Source organism: Nannospalax galili, unplaced genomic scaffold, assembly GCF_000622305.1.
Source record: "Nannospalax galili isolate Female #2095 unplaced genomic scaffold, S.galili_v1.0 scaffold983, whole genome shotgun sequence".
NCBI lineage: Eukaryota > Metazoa > Chordata > Mammalia > Rodentia > Spalacidae > Nannospalax > Nannospalax galili.
In genome coordinates, this window is record NW_008350255.1 from 160426 (window position 1) to 177878 (window position 17453).

The following is a 17453-nucleotide window of genomic DNA, read 5'->3' on the forward strand; positions in this document are numbered from 1 at the left end:
TTGCCTTTTGCCTATGGATGCTGAGGGTACTGCTATTGAAAAGATGACAGCCCTTAAAGGAAGCCAGGTGCTTGTCCCCTACAGCCAGCCTCATGGCAACCACAGTGTGAAAACACAGCGCTGGTGAAAGCCAGATGACTAAGGCTGATCTCAGTAAGAGTCTTTGGAAACAAGGAAAGAAAATACAGGCATGGGTTGGGTTATAGTTTCCTGGTTTGCAATTGGTCCTGGGAGCCTTACCCTCGGCTTTGACATCTCCTTTAACTGCCTCCAGCTTCAAACTTGAGCTTTGTTAGGTCCAGCTGAAGAGGCATTGGCGAAGGGAGAGACACAACAACAGCTGAAAAAGAGCACAGTGATGTTTTACAAGATGCTACCGTTTCCACAGAGACAGTAAGGCTCTCATCTTTACTGGGGGCCTTCCCATAGCTCAGGTCATGGTAAGGCTGAGTGGCAGCAGTCAACATCCCCTCAGTACTGAAGGAAACAGGAAGAGACATGAGCTCCAGACACTGCAATGGCCTACCCAGTGTTACTGTCACTGTAAGGATGCGAATCCTGACTTTCTAAGAGCCTGGATTCCCATTTTTCACCCTTTACCACTTGAGGTGCAGAATGGAAAGGAATTTGTAGGTCGCCTCTGGCAAGCTTTGCAGAGAGGATGAAACTAGAACCAAGAAAGGCTTTAAAGCCTGGTGTTCTGTCCTCTGATGTGGCTGGAGAAAAAAGCCCCCCAAATCAGTCACTTAAGTTTCAGTTCATATGACATCAATTTTAATTTCACGAGGACTGTTGCAAAATTTCAGTAGCTAAATTGTGCCCAGAAGAGGCACTGAGCCAAACTCTTGAAATGCTGTTAAAATCATCAAAAAGATGCAATTGTAGAGTTCTGAGGCCACTGCAGGTGGCTCCTTTCACAACCTGACACCCCCCCCCCACCGTGTCTGAAATGCACCACCCTTAGGTGATTTGCCATGAAAACACTCTCGGCTGATGCCTAAATCCTATAACCAAAGCCCCATCTGGCATTTGTTCTAGATGAGCTTCTCAGAGACAATCCAAGCTTCCGTTGTTTAAGTTACACTTTTGATAGGAAAGTGGAAAAGAATGCCAGAAGCCGAAGCCCGGGACAGCAGAGCGGCGCACCTGAGAAGGCCAGGAGGTCGCCCTGGCTGTGGCTTGCTTTGATTTCACAAAGGACTAGCACAATAAGTGAGTTACCTCAACTATCAGGATTGCCATTATCACCAGCTAAACGGTACTGTTTTCTTCCCTGGTGATGTTTCTTGATCACATGTGTGCCTGAAAGAATATCCACAGGCTGGTTGTGTTGGTGCACGCCTTTAATCCCAACACTTTGGAGGCAGAGGCACGTGGATATCTGTGAGATCGAGGCCAACGTGATCTACTTGGTGAGTTCTAGGCCTACTGGGGCTACAAGGAGACCCTGTCTCAAAAAAAAAAAAAATTTAAAAAAACATGTGGACATGAAGACAAAAGAACAAGAACTTCTTTCATGGGCAGAGAAGGAAAGGAAGACGGAAAGAGCCAGGGGTGATGAATAACCACAAAGAGACAGTGTTCCTGACAGGTGCGAAGTTACTCAAAAGAAAGAGGAGGGGAGGGGAGGGGAGGAGCGTGACCGTTTATCACTTTAGTGATTTTCATTTGCTAGTGGGTTTATGTAGTTGTTTTATAGACTCTAAATTAACTCAGTGATTGAGGAATTGTTAATATACCACTTTTATAAAACAAGGTAACTAAGAGGTTGAGACATTTGCCTAAGGGTGCAGTGTGCGGCTGGTGAGAAGCAAGGCTGGGGTTCGAACATTTGTCTGCCAGATCCAAAGCCTTCAGTTCTCCTTTCTGCCTCCTCATCAGATCAGGAAGCTGAAATTCCACTGTTTTCCAGAAAAGTGGAAATGTCCTCTCTCTGAGGGTATCTGACATGTAACTTCTCATTGATATATCTACTGGCTAGCCAATCAGTTACAGAGCCAATGTTATTGAAGAAAGAGATGCTTTCATTCTGAGGAACCAGGGAATGTTCCATCCCTGAAGCCCAGCATAACAGGCCAGTGGGACAGGAATAAAACTCCATTGGCCACAGCTTAAAGAAATAGGCCACACACAATTCTTAGAGCCATCTCCCACTTCTAGGTCTGAAGCCACAGCAGGATTTGTTTAGGCTAATTAAATTTAAATTCATTTAATGACAAGGTTAGAATGTTGGTTGCTCTCCAACAAGAATATCCTGTGCGTTTTTTATCGTTTGTGTTAAAAAGTAAAGGGATTGGGCTGGGCATGGTGGTCCATGCCTTTAATCTCAGCACTCAGGAGGCAGAGGCAGGTGGATCTCTGTGAGTTCAAGGCCAGCCTGGTCTACATAGTGAGTTCCAGGTCGGTTGGGGCTACAGAGAGACCCTGTCTCAAAAAGACCAAATAAATAAAATAAAATAAAAAGAATAAGTTATAGGGCTGGAGAGATGGTTCCATGGTTAAGAGCACTGGCTGCTCTTACAGAGGACCCAGGTTTGGTTCCCAGCACCCACATGGTAGCTAACAAACATCTGTAACTCCAGTTCCAGGGGAATTCAACACCCTCTTCTGACCCCCACAAGCAGTGCACAACATGGGTGCACTTACATGCATGCAGGTAATACATGCATGTATTACATACACATACACATATACATACACATAAAATAAAAACAATAAAGTATTTTTTTAAAAAAGAATAAATTGTACAGGCTAGAGGTGTAGTCAGTGGTAGTGTGTTTGCCTAGCATGCTCAAGGTACTGGGTTTGATCCCCAGCATTGTAAATAAATAAATATTTCACAACACTATTAAAAAAAAGGAAGGAAGGAAAAAGAGAGAGAAAGAAGAAAGAAAGAAAGAAAGAAAGAAAGAAAGAAAGAAAGAAAGAAAGAAAGAAAGAAAGAAAGAAAGAGAGAGGCCACACAACTGTTTCATTGGGTTTGGGTACCGGAAGTTTTCTGTGAATAGTGAAACAGGTACTGTTTTTCAGTGCTTAAGGAAACTGGTTTCTCAACCTCAGTTTTCTCACCTACAAAATGGAGGAACACTACTTTGTTGGCTCATGTTAAATACAATGTAAAAAACACTGTATTTGTTTCTATTTCCTGCCTTTCTCTGAAACTCACAATCCAAATTCCATTTTATATGAACTATTAACATGAAGAGAATATAAATACCAGCTGTGCAGGCTTGTCTCTGTGCAGTCTGGCACACAGAGTAAGTTGGATTGTGTTGAACACATAAGATGTCCAGGTAAAGTGGTGACCCATAGGGACAGTGTAGCACTTTTTAAATTATTTGTTTTTATTACAATTTAAGCATTTTTCATTGTCTATATTCATATCCATGGTATCGTGTGATAAGGACATTTTCATACAAGGATATGGTGTATTTTGACCATATACCTTGCCCTCCCTTGTCTCCCCCTCCCCTCGCCCGTTAGTCCCTTTTGTTCCTCTAAACCGTTCTTCCTGTCATCATACATGATTTTGTGCATCTATATAAAATCTAGGAACCAAATATGACAGAAAACACACAATATTTGTCTTTCTGAGACTGTTTTCCTGAAAATGGTAGAACTTTGTTCTGCATGACTGGAAGTCCATTGTGTGTCTATACCTCGTTTTCTTTATCCACTCCTCTGCTGTGGAACACCCAGGTTGATTCCATACTTTCACTGTTGTGAATAGTGCAGTAGTAAATGTAGATGGACAAGGGCCTCTGTGGTACATTGGGTTGTCCTTCAGGTCAATACCCAGGAGTGGTGTAGCTGGGACACGTGAAAGATCTATTTTTAGATTTTTGAGAAATTGCCATGCTGACTTCCATAGTGGCTAGACCAGTTTTTATTCCCACCGGCAATGTATTAGGGTCCCTTCTGCCACATCCTCACTAGCATGCAGTGTATCTGTGTTAATGACTGACATTCTGACTGGGGTGTAGTTTCTCTTTTTAGATTTATTTTTAATATTTTATTTATTATTTTTATTTTTTATGTGTATGAGTGTATTGCCTGCATGTACATAAGTATACCCATATCATGCAGTGTCCTCAGAGGTCAGAAGAGGGTGTCGAATCCCCTGTAACTGGAGTTAGGGACGGTTGTTAGCTGCCATATGGGTGCTGGGAACCAAAACCAGGTCCTCTGCCAGAGCATGTTCTTAACCGCTGAGCCATCTCTCCGGCCTGTCCGTATATTTTAATTTGCAGTTCTTTAATGGCTGGGGGGTGGGGCTGAACGTTTTTTCATGTGTTTAATGACCAATTGTGTTCCATCTTTGGGGAACTATTAGTTCATTTCACTATCCCATTTATTGTTGGTTTGTTTGCACTTCTGCAGTTTAGTTTTTTAAGTTCTTTGTATATTCTATATATTAATCCTCTGTCAGGTGTATGAGTAGCAAAGATCTGTTCTGCAGGCTGTCTTTTCACTCACTTAACTATTTCCTTGACTGTGCAGAATCTTTTTAGTTTCATGAGGTCTTATTTGTCAGTTGTTGGCATTGTTTCCTGAGACAGTATAGCTTTGAACATGACAAGAAAAGACACAAGGCTAGGCAGAGTCTTGTGACCTTTGCCACAAGTAGTACAGATGGGATAAAAGAGTGAGGACAGACTTAGCCTGTTCTCTGCCTTTCTGGTGGCTTTTCTGTGGTTTTCTTGGAAGGCCTTACCCTGGAATTTCTCAGAAAGTGCAGTTGTTTAGGATGATTGCAAGCAATCATTGTTTCCCAGAGACTGAGCTGTCTTTAGTTCCTGACCTGCCGTTCCTTGTGACCAGCTGTTCCTGCTGTTGACCAAATCAGATCTTGTGAGATTCAAGGAGAATCACCCTCAAGACCGGAGAATCACCCTCAAGACCTCTGGGGAAACAGACAGGACAGATGGATTGTCAGGAGAACCAAAGCAGTTTTCATGAACTGAGAGTGAGGTTAATGATAGATGATGAGATCATTTAGAGAACAGGTCTGACAGGAGTTCACCTGACCCTTGGCTAAGGCACAAATATCTCCTTAAAGTCCATGTTTGGAACTAGTAGATATTAGAAAATCAAAGATCATCCAGGTAGAAAAGGCTCTTCCTTGGAAATTGTGTAACTTCTGAGCACTTAAAATATGGCAAGTCCAAACAGAAATATATAGAAAATACATGATTTCAAAAGTTGGGTACTAAAAAGGAATATACTCGATCAATTTTTTTTTTTTTGTATTTTTGATACAGGGTCTCCTTGTAGTCCCATCTGGCTTGGAATTCACTATGTAGACCAGGCTGGCCTTGAACTCACAGAGATCTGCCTGACTCTGCCTCCCTAATGCTGTGATTAAAGGCGTGCCACCATGTCCCGAATACCTGATCAAATTTATGATTAGCTTGAAATGATGGTATTTGATATATTTAGGATTAATTGAGGATTAAATAACATATTGTCAAAATAATTTTATTTGCTCCTATTGTTTTTCTGAATATGCCTACAGAAAAATATTTTTTAGAAAGGATAGCAGTGATTATGTAGCCCAGGCTGACCTCAAACTTGTGGCCATTCTTCTAACTCAGCCTTGAGTGCTGAAATTACAGGTATGATCTACCACACCCAACTAAAAGTCTTTAAAGCATGTGTATGGTTCACATTCTATTTTGATTTGTTTTTTGAAATGGACTCTCCCCATGACCCCAGCTGGCCTAGAACTTACTATGTAGACTAGGCTGGCCTCAGTCTTCCAGAGATTTGCTCCCTACTTTGGACTCTAGACAATGTTTCCCTCCACTTAATGACCTTATTACAATGAGATACTTAACATTCACTTTTCTGGCCTGGCATTTTGCTCAGGTGGCTCACTCCACCAAGAGTACTCACCCCTACCTGCTCACAGACCACCCTGTTGGACTTTTTGGTTTGTCTCAAGTGCCTGTCTCCGGAGGCCTACTCACATGAAATGTTGATGATATCTACCTGCTCCACACTCTCTGGTTACCATTTGCTTGTCCTTTCTGATAAACCCATCATGGCCTGAAAAGACTCTAAGTGGAAACTGCATTTAGTACACCTGGCCTACTGAACGCCACAGCTTAGCAGTGCAGCTCAGTTCAGAGAGCCTGGCGTCTGCTCTCAGGATCGTGTGATGGAGTGGTGACTGTCACCTGCTGCCCAGCATTACGAGAGTGTCTTACCATATGTTGCTAGCCTGGAAAATATTAAAATCCAAACTTCAAATATAGTTTCTTTTATTGCTTGATTGGTTTTTTTTGTTTGTTGTTGTTTTGTTTGTTTGTTTGTTTGTTTGTTTGAGATAAGATCCTGCTATGTAGCCCTGCCTGGATAGAACTCACTATATAGATCAGGCTGGCCCCAAATTTACAGTGACCCTCCTGCCTCTACCCTTGAGTACTGGAATTACCACCATGTTCAGCTATTTATTTTGGAGACAGTCTTCCTATATAGCCCAGGCTGGCCTTGAACACTCTTTCCTCCTGCCTTAGCCTGCAGAATGCTGTGATTATAATCATGCACCACCACTCCTGGCTCTGAAGTATGGATTTGCAGAATGCTTTTGTACCATTGTAGAGTCAAAATTTTGTAAGTGAAACCATCGTTAGTAGGAAACTGTATGTGACTACCCCCACCCCGTAAGAGAGTAGACTATGTTCATTGCTCTGTTTACTGAACTCAGCGCAGTGCTTCGCTCATATCTGGCCTTCAGTAAGCGTTTCCAGAGTGGCCAAATACATCAGCTTTAAATCAAATGAAGATTGTTTAAACTGGGCCCAGTGTGATTTGCAAAGTGAGCACAATACGGGATTAGCACCGTGCTATGCATTGGGGATGTGGCACAGACCTTGGTAGCGTTCAGAGAAAAGAGTCAGCAGCCAGAGCTGTCCTGCTACTGTGCCGAGCCTTGTCCCGTTCGCTCTGAGGAAATAGCCCCACAGGGTTGGACACCCAGCAGCCTCAAAGCTTGGGCTCGCTAGTGGCTAGTGGCTGGGGACTACAGATGGTTACCGGAGAGGCGGTGCATCTGTGCGCTTCTGTTTCTGAAAATCAGAGCAGCCATGCCTGACAACTATGATGGTGGGCAGCATCGGGACATATTTTTCTAGCTGTGGAAAATTCTAAGTGAGAAGATGGCTGGAGTTCAGAAGGGCCGGCCTCTTAGCACATCGTTAGATTACAAAAGCAACCTATAGGCCAGTATGTACAGCAGATGTTCATTTTTGTTTATGTTCCCCTGCGGTCATGCAGGGGAAAAGGCAAATATATCCTGAACAGTTAACCTTGGGGAGATGGCTCAGTCAGTAAAACGCTTACTGTGCCACTGTGAGGTCCTGCGTTCCAATCCTCAACTCCCATATGAAAAGCTGAGTGTGACTCTACATTTAACATATGTTCTTGTTCCTTTATATACATCAACTCTCTTCCTTATTAGTCTTTGCAGGATGCACCCTACAGGCACAGAATGGATGAGGCACAGTTAATGTAACCATTTGTCTATTGGTGGGTGTTTAAGTTTCTCTCGTTTTTCTCAGTGTAATAAATACTGCTGTTAGGAACATCTTTTTTTTCCTCATATCTTTATATATTTTTGAGCAATTGTTTCCATGGGATACACCCTATATGAGTAACAAAGGCTGATTTCAATGCTGGAGAATCTGATGTCAGGACTAACCAAGTAGACCACATGTCGTAATCTCCTTGCAATAGTCAGCACTTCCTTAACCTCTTTGAAAGAACCTTTATTAGGGCACCTGTTAGAAACCAGGCAATTTATTTACATCATCCTTCTTTATTCTCCAATAAACCCTTAAGAGACAGGCATTATTTTCATAAGCTATAGGAAAAAGGTCCTGAGAGGTTAACTGAATGGTCCAAGTTCATGGAGCTAGTAAGAGGCAAAGCCCAGCTTTGTACCTCATCCATCCTATGTTGTGCTCATTTCGCCTTTTTAGAAATAATAAGGTCTAACGGCATGGCTAACAACAAGTGCCATAGTCGAATGAAACTCTGTTCTCAATGGCATCCAAATTCTAGGCAACTGTGAAAGGCTCCTTCACCCAAACCACTTTCTGTGGAGCCTGATAGGCCAACTGATAGAATCTGCCCACTGAGTAAGGTGACCTATCCCCTAGGACAACAACTCATATGCACAGGCAGCATTACAACATCATTATGAAACAAGATGCTACCAATTATTCAGAAAACACATCTAGCAAGCTTCCAAAGGAATGAGACATGGGACCAGTAAGATTTTATGGAGGAGGGGAAACAGGAAGAGAAGGGTAGTTACATAGCAGGATGGTCTTACAGGGTGTCGCTGTGAGACACTGAATAACTAAGGGACATGGAGAAGCCAGAGGCAGATAGGACATCACCAGTAGTATACCTCACCACCCAGGTCAGGCCCGAGCCCAAGTACTGCACTGATGAGGTCATGGACAGCAGAGCAGGGAATCTTGTCACGTGTGTGGCTCATTTCCCACAGAATGCACATCCCATCTCTGTTATGAGTTCTACAAATGCTGCTGTGTATCACCAGGGCAGTGATGTGTGACACTGTAGCTGACTGAGTAGGACTCAGTCCCGACCATGACCACCCTTCAGCGGCCCTTCGCCCGAGTCTGCTCAGAGTCACTGTCAGACTGAGGCAGGAGGCAGCTTCGGGATATTTGGTTGGGAACATTGAGACTGGCTTGCAAAGGGAATGGACATTTTCTAGTAGTGGATTTCTGGAAACAGCCTGGACCAAAGCATCCTCTTCTCTCTTACTTAAATGGGATGTGTTTATCTCCTTTCAGAAGAAGCGCACGTTGAAGGGCTCCATTGAACTCTCCAGAATCAAATGTGTGGAGATTGTCAAGAGTGACATTATCATTCCATGCCACTATAAATACCCATTTCAGGTAAGCACATCACGAGTAAAGTGGATCACTTCCTGTTCCTGGACCATGGTTAGAATCCTCAGCCATTGTGAGAAAAGGTGGGAAAGGCTAAGAACTTAGCCCAAACCTACAAGAAAGCTGCTGTGCTGTTCTTCCAACCAGTGACCTCCATTTATTCATTCCACAAAGGCACAGACTCATGAAAAAGCTCTTTTTCTCCCTAATGCTGGAGCGTAAACCCAGGACCTTAGACATGCTCTGCAAGTGCTGTACTATTGAGCTACACTACAGCTTTGAAGAGGTCCTAACTCCTCTGCTTCTGTGACAACACCGTCATCCTTGGTTATAAATTGCCTTGGTTATAAATGGCCTGGAGTTTATGAGATTTCACAGTCTGAAAACCATCTGGAGATGACTATGCTATCCAAAATAGCAGCCACTCATTGAATGTGAACGTTTGTATTTAAGTGACAATTAATCAGAATTAAATGCTATTAAAACATCTAGCTCCCAAAATAAAGTAAATAAATAAATAAAATTTAAAAGGATAGGTGAGGTGGCTATGCAGGTAGAAGCACCTGGGTACAGGCCTGGCAGCCTCAGTTCAGTGCCCAGATACCCCAAAGTGGCTGGGGAGAACCAGCTTCAGAGAACTGTCACTATACACACACACACACACACACACACACACACACACACACGGAACAGGAGGGGGGGGGGGGGGGGGAGCACACATACATATGAAAGAAAGAAAAAGAAAGAAAGAAAAAAAGAAAGAAAGAAAAAAAGAAAGAAAGAAAGAAAGAAAGAGAGGAGGGAGGGAGGGAGGGAGGGAGGAAAAAGAGGAATAAGTTTAAAATTTATTTAAAAATTCAGCTCCTCAGTCACTCTGGTCCACACTGTACATGTTAAGTAACCACAGCTGCTAAGGTGTCCTGTGTTAACAGCCCAGTTCATAGACATTTCTCACTGCTGAAGGTTCCCTTGAGCAGAGCTAGTCAGTTACCTTTAGTCTTTATCTTGTTTACCACCCTTGGTGCTTACAGTTCCAAAGGAGGAGTATTTCCTCCCTCATCCCAGGGTATCTTTCTTGTTTGCCAGCTGAAGGACAAATATTCCTAGATTTTTTTTCCAGTGGTGGGAATTGAACTCAGGATATTGTGTGCATGCTAGGAGCATTCTCTGTCTTTGAACCACATCACCAGCTCAAACATTGTATTTTTAATGAAGCAAAGAAAAGAGGTTTTTTTTTTCTGTTTGGGTTTTTTTGTTTGTTTTCTACTAGAAAAGTAGCCTCCACGATTTGAACTTTTCCTTCTTCTTGTCCTCCCCCTTCCCTCTCTCCCTCCCACCCTCCTTTCTCCCATATCATTATGTAACCCAAGCTGGCTTAAAACCCGTGTTCCTCCTGCCTCAGCCTCCCAAGAGCTGCAACTACAGGATGCACCATCACACCCAACCTGAGTTGGAAGTTTTAAGAATGAAAGTTAAAGGAATGACATGAATTCCCCAGTAATTAAAAATCCCAATCATAAATGAGTATGTGGAAAAAAACTAATGAAATTTCAAAGAGCTGTGGCTTGCTTAATAGTTTTATACCCTTGTCAGATTCTGCAAGATGTCATCATTGAAGAAAAGTTAGTGAGCCCACATGGGAAAACTACTGTCTGGGGAACTACTTGTGGATCTTATTTTGAGACAGGGTCTCACAATATAGCCATGACTGGCCTGGAACTCATTTTGTAGACCAAGCTGGCCTTGAACTCACAGAGATCCTCCTGCCTCTACCTCCTGAGTGCTGGGACTAAGGGCATGCGCCACCACACTTGGCTAAATAGGAATTTTTAAAACATCTTGATTACATGTTTGTCATCTAATAACTTACTCTTACATAGGCTAGGAAGGGTTTTTCTAATTACTGAAAACTTAAGATGAGAAAAATCATGTCATCTAGTCAATAGGAGAATTTTCTCTTGCTGTTTAAATTGGGCAAATGCCCACTGGTGTCATGGTATCCGAGACAAGCCACCTGCACTGTGGAGGGTTACCTTGATGACACGGCAGAGGAAAAGCACACTGGTTACCTAGTCACCCAGATTTGCTTAAATGATAGCAATTACCAAAGATCCCCCCCTCAGGCCCATAAGGCTGGGTGGGCCTGCTGTGGTTTCCTCATCAATGGGCACCTCTCACCTTGGACTCTTGTGTGTCTCCAGGTCATGCATGACAACTACCTTCTATATGTGTTTGCTCCAGACTGCGAGAGCCGGCAGCGCTGGGTGCTGGCCCTTAAAGAAGGTAATTAAACTTCTACGCCATTGATCACTGGGACCTTTGTCCCGTGCTGGACTTGAGTGCCACGATAGCACAGACTGGGGCTGGGGGTAGCTTGTATGAAAAATGTCTCCCTTTTGCTGTACTGAAGATTTTGAGTTTTTATACTGGGCCCAGGAGTATCAACAAGTATAATTTAGGGATTGGCCAAATCCAGCCTGCCACCTGTTTGTGTAAGGCTCCAAGATAAAAACAGTTTCTGTATTTTTAAATCATTTCAAAAGACTATAGAAGAACCCACATGATAGCCTTGATTTTGCCTCTTGGCCAGCCAAACCCAAAATATTTACTATCTAGCATTTTAAAAATAATGTTTGCTTACTCCTAGTAAGCCTAGTAAGCGTGGGAAACCCCACAGGTTGCAGCACTTGGGTTTACATCCTGGCTCTTCCATCTACTGTGTGCTCTTGGGCAAGTTCCTTAACTGCTCTGGGCTTTACTTTCCCCATCAGTAAACAAGAAAGGAAGGGGGAATAACAGAAACCTGTCTCCAGAGCTGATGGGCATAAAACTCTTAGAACTGGTGGCATAGCCAGTGCCCAGTTAGTTAGTTAGTTAGTTAGTTAGTTAGTTGTTTGTTTGTTTTTGAGACAGTATCTCATGTAGCTCAGTCTAGCTTCCAATTTGCTCTGCAGCTGAAGCTGGCCATGAACTCCTGATCTTCCTGCCTCCACTTCCCAAATACCAAAGTTGCTGATGTGTGCAATGTGCCTAGCTAGCTATTTCTTAAGCTTCACATTCCTGACAGCATAATTAGAACCCACACAGTGTTGAGGTCTATGGGCTATGGACCAGGCTGCTAAGGCAAAAAAAAAAAAACCTAAAACTGCCAATTGTTAGTGTTTGACCTTGACCTTGGCCAAGTCCATTCACCTTTGTGTCTCCATTTCTTCAACCATAGACTTCAACTAAGCACAATCATAGGGTTGTTACGTGACTGAAATGAGCTATGAGCTAGGACACATAAGGCACATTTAACAGTCCTCGCACCACACAACAGCACTTGATCAATGTTTCTAGTCTTATGTTTAGCCTGAAGCACACTGTGTGTCAGGAGACCTGGGTTCAAATACTGCCTCATATCTAAGTAGCTGTCAGGAGTAGGAACAAGCAAGCCCCTTACTTTCTCTGGAGGCATGATTCCTCTGTCTGAAAAATGGGGGTAAAATGGCAAGTTTTACCTGCTTCCAAAGTAAAAAAGAAAACGTGCACATTTACTGTTGAGGTGAGAGAGATGGAAAATAGCCCTCCTGGCTTCCCTTTTGCTCCTCAAGGTACCTTATGAACATACTCATCCAGTCTGATGACACACAGCCAACTGGAGGAAGATCTAAACACCAATCTAGATCTGTCCCTGCCTAGTCTAACCCAGGATCCCTTAGTAAACAGCACAATGGATTGGTTTGCCATTTTTCTGTCTGTTCTGAGCAATCCTCTCCCAGGCCACACTGCAGGTCCAGTCTCAGGGAGCCATGTGATGGTGGTCCTTGATAGGCTGCCCTGGAAATAACTTGTCTGCTGATGCCAACTCTTTCAGAAACAAGGAATAACAACAGTTTGGTGTCCAAGTACCACCCTAATTTCTGGATGGATGGGAGATGGAGGTGCTGTTCCCAGATGGAGAAGCTTGCAGTAGGCTGTGCTCCCTATGACCCAACCAAGAATGGTAAGACTTTGAGAAAGAGCTAACGAGGAAGAATCTCAGCTTTCCATCAGCAGGGTGTCAGAGACTCTATCAAAATTCTCCATTTCCCGACTTTCAGAGGGTCATCACCTGCATCCACCACCTCTCTGTTCATGCTCTTCCCTTCAGAGCTGATATCTGTATGCCTCCCTCCTGATACTGAGAGTGTCCTCTTAGTCAGCTGTCCATATCACCTGGGAACTAGGTAGAGGTGCAAGACTCTGGTCCTACCTGATCTACTGGATCAGAATATGCATGTTAATGAATATATAACACTATTTCCTTATTTCTCACAGTGACATCACAGCTCACACATGTCTCATTGTACAAATTCAACTCTAAAAACTTGAAAGAGAAGGAAAACTTGTATCTTTTAATTGTGTGGTTTCTTTCAGTCTCCACTCCAAACTGGCCTTGACCTACTCAGTCTCTGAGAAAAGAGGTCTATAATCTCAGTGCAAAGCAGAAACAGAAGAAGCTCTTTCTTGGCCTTTGCTGTCAAAGACTTGGGGCCTGAGCTTGGACTGTGTCTTGATTTTTACATGTGATGGCAATTTGGAGACCTCAGCCTCCATCAAATTTCCACTGCGCTTGAGTGCACTTTAGCAGCATTGGCCTGTTTTTCACAGCTGTCTGGGGTAGACAGTGTGTGAAGGAAATGGACAGCCCTGAGCAAGTCAGCATGCTGCAGGTCACGCAGCTGGGAGAGCTCAGCGTAGCCATTGCAGGATAGACATGAGCACCTGTCCTACATCCTCTTTCCTCTCCTCTCAGCCTCTTTTCTTATTAGTTACATATATACATCTACATATATTTATATACACACATACATATTAGTCCATTTAGTGCTGCTCGTATGTACATGTTTTTAGGGCTGATCACTTGGGACTGGATAACCTATTAAAGAGCTCCTCCCTGGAGAAAACTGATTCTCCTTCTCTAAGTAGTGATTGGTCACCTGTTGTTCTTCATCTAGAGATGGGACCTTGTGAAATTTTCACCCTCTATGTTGGCATCCCAACTAGTGTTGTAATATGCAGATCTTCTTTAGGCAACCATACTGTTGAGATTTCATGGGTTCGACTTCCCTGTCATACCTGGAACACATGTAGCAAGTATCCTGGTCCTCTAGCTCTTACAATCTTTCTGCCCCCTCTTCTGCAACTTGTCCTGAACCTTTGATGTAGGGGTGGCGTTTTAGATGTATCAATTGGGGTTGGACATATCACTATCACTTATTCTCTGCATTTGGACCAGTTGTGGATCCCTGTAATGGTCTCCATGTGCTGCAAAAAAGAAGCTTCTTTGGTGAGGAGAGAAAGCTACACTTCTCTGTGGGTGCAGTATTTAGGATATAGTTAGAAATTACTTTGGTTTAGGAAAATGGCAGTAGTAGGTTCTCCTCTAGGGTCTGTGACCTCTCCAGCCACAGGTAAGGACTGGGTTTACAGTACCAGGCATGAATTCTTTCCTACTGAACAGGCCTAAAGTTCATAGACAGTTGCTGGTTACCCCTAAGATAAAAGTGCCACTATTGCACCATTGAGGATATCTGGCTGATCTGGTCATTGTTGTGGTTTTTAGACTTTACAGCTGGGTGGGGCTGTTGATTGCTTTTCTCCCTTGGCAACTTGCATAGCGCCTTCCAACATTGTGAGTGCTGGTTCTCAGGAAAGATGCTTCCAGGTCAGTTCCTGGTTGATTCCACCAACTCCTGTCTAAAGTGTGGTGTCTTTGGCAATAGGGTCTTAACTTTGGTGTCTTTTATGCACTAATGCAAGGCAGACACAGCACATGGATGGATTTTCCATGGGTTTTTGAGTCACAACTCCTCAGCATCACTTTTAAAATCACCACATCTCACCCCGCTCTTGAAAAAGAAAGGATCAAAGTCATCAGTCTGTCAGCCTGCATGAATAATATTTAGCACTTGTGGAGGTCCCTTAGCCCTATTGGTCTTGCTTCCCATATCCAGGGAAAAGGAACAGAAGGTTGATTGGGTGGATCTCCTTTGGGATGGGGATGCAGTCTGGCTCTGAGGAGAAGCTCTCCCACAAGGAGCCACAGCTGGGCTCCAGTTCCTGTCAGCACCAAGCTGTAGACCCTTGGAAGAATCTTGGCTGCCTAGGACCCTTATGTCTTCAACTCTAAAACGGGAGGAGAAATGCCAGAGGCCCAAGAGGACCTAATCCCCACACCCACTTCCAAGTGTGGACCTCTGAATCTATTTCCGTTATGCAGTTTTCACCGTGTGGGCTGCAGCTGCTCCTCTCCAGGGTGTGCAGGCTTTCCCTCACCCTGAGACATGTGACTGAGGGGTTAAGAGCAGTTGAATAACTCATCATGACTACCCTTGGAGAGGGCTCCTCCCCACGAACCCCAGCACAGGAACACTTCTCAGCCACTGCTATGGGTGTGAGGTGTAGCTGGTCAGTTGAAAACTTTGCTTGTCACAGCAACCCCTGCCATCTTTTCTGACTTAATTAAATTGCATCACTCACCATAGCTTTGGCAGGATTGCAAGCAGTTTTTGAGAAGTGTGTTGTACTGCGTACACAGCATGTTTGTGTTCCTGGGGTGAAGGCTCAAAAGATTCCTGGTGTTGGTTACATTGACAGCATGAGGTGTATGAGCACAGGGCTTTGGAATAAGAAAAGAATCAATGCCTGGGATGTGTCCTAGCCGCATCCTTTCCTTGTTGTGTGGCTATGTAATCCTTAACTTCTCTGAGCCTCTGAGGCAGTTTCTTCATAAACGGGGAGAATAATAGGCAGCTATTTGGGGGTGATTGTTGGGAGACCCATTGGGGTCATAGACAGCTTTTAGCATAATGATGGTTCCTACTGAGCTCTCAATAAATGGCAGTCATGTCCACTGTCTTTTCTTATTTGTGGATAAAAGCACCTGTGGCTGAGGTAGCAGTAGGGGAGCAGCTGGGAGACATAGAATGGATAAGAGGAAATGACCCTGCTACAGCCAGTCCACAGCAACCTGCTAGAGCCAGGCCTAACCACGTTACACACCCATACCACACAGGGAAAATCAGGACGGAAAGAGCAAGCACAGGAGAAAGCGAAAGTGACCAGTCACAGGATGTCCAGGACTGGTAGGAGTTCATGCTGATGTTGCTAGGGTTAGACCAGTTTCCTGACTCCAGGTTGCATGCTAAATAGAAACTACCAGACCTGTGTGTGTGTGTGTGTGTGTGTGTGTGTGTGTGTGTGTGTGTGTGTGTGTATGTGTGTGTGTCTTGCTGGTGATGGAATTGGGGGCTTTTGCATCCTTAAAAAGTGATCAACCACTCAAAGCTCTGGGATTCTGTATGATTGTTTTGTCTGTTCACTCTGTACACAAGCCAATACCCTAGCCTTCCTTTGCTCAAGAAGCCAGCATGGAGCTGGTTGCCAGTATCAACATGTGAATCTTCTCCACCACATCACTGATGTGGGCTATCCAACTTCAAGTCTACTGCATATAGGGATGAGAATTAATTTCCCTGCTCATCTGTATGGCCCATTTTCTTACCTCTAATGCATAAAGAGATCTTTGTACTGAACTGAAAGCTGTACACCCTTCCCATAACCTCCCTCACACTCCCAACATGCACATGCAATTGTGGTCCATTGCTTCTAGGTCTGGTCTGTGGTGCGGTCCATAGATCAGTTGAGAGACAGAGATGAAAGGAAGCAGAGGATGAGCAGAGAGACAAGAAACAAGAGAAGAGAAAAGAGGGAGGAATGCTAAGCAGGGAGTGGAGGGAGATAGACAAATGAGGTGGGGGAGACAGATGTTGAAGGTGTGTAGTTTGAGGGAGGCAGCAAGAACATATATTTAAAAGCCTCAAGGCAACTAAAAGCAGACCTCAGCCCACTCAGAAAGCACAGTGCCCTCACACCTCATCTGCCCCCTCCTCAAGCCCACAGTGGCACCAGGGAGTCTGAGTCACTGTCCCTGAGTCACAGATTCCCACGCCTGACTTCAGCAGGTGGTAGATATGTAGGGAATCACTCTATCTACAGGAAAGGACCCCAAATTTTACCCTCCCTCCCAATGAGGGGATCCAGAAGGAGATCTCAGAATATTATTTTCTGGTGTCTTCTAGGAAAAGGGAATTGGAGACCAACAACTGCAGTAAATGAGACAGGTCGTGCCAAGGTTGATTCGGTCTGTTTTTCATCTCCCTCTGCCTGTTTTCTTCCACTGCTCTCCTTTGGGCCCCTTTTCTCTGAAAGCCCGGGGTTTCATGCTCATCTTCTGTTGTTCTTCTTTCAGCTTCAAAGAAGCCTCTTCCTCCTACTCCTGAAGACAACAGGGTAAGTGAGGGCTCAAGCACCAGGTGGGTGGGCCCACTTGCTGTAGCCTGACTATGGCGTGTCTGTGTTTCTCAGACTGCAGGCAACGTGGTTGAAACTCAGTCATACTCGAGCCATTCTGTGGGTCTATCCACTTAAAGAACCACTCAGCTTCTGAACTGCTACCTCACTGCATTCACTCCGCAAGCACTGGTACCAAGCTGTCTTTAC

The 17453-nt window shown here is 44.1% G+C and overlaps 1 protein-coding gene across 1 annotated transcript in view; it reads left to right on the forward strand.

Annotated features, from left to right (window-relative positions):
- Positions 1 to 17453, forward strand: part of Itk (IL2 inducible T cell kinase) — a 70869-nt gene that overhangs the window by 15770 nt on the left and 37646 nt on the right. Inside the window, exons 2-5 of the mRNA XM_008847382.3 lie at positions 8829 to 8933; positions 11129 to 11210; positions 12784 to 12912; positions 17203 to 17243. Of these exons, the coding sequence (XP_008845604.1) occupies positions 8829 to 8933; positions 11129 to 11210; positions 12784 to 12912; positions 17203 to 17243 (357 nt within the window). The remainder of the gene's footprint in view (positions 1 to 8828; positions 8934 to 11128; positions 11211 to 12783; positions 12913 to 17202; positions 17244 to 17453) is intronic.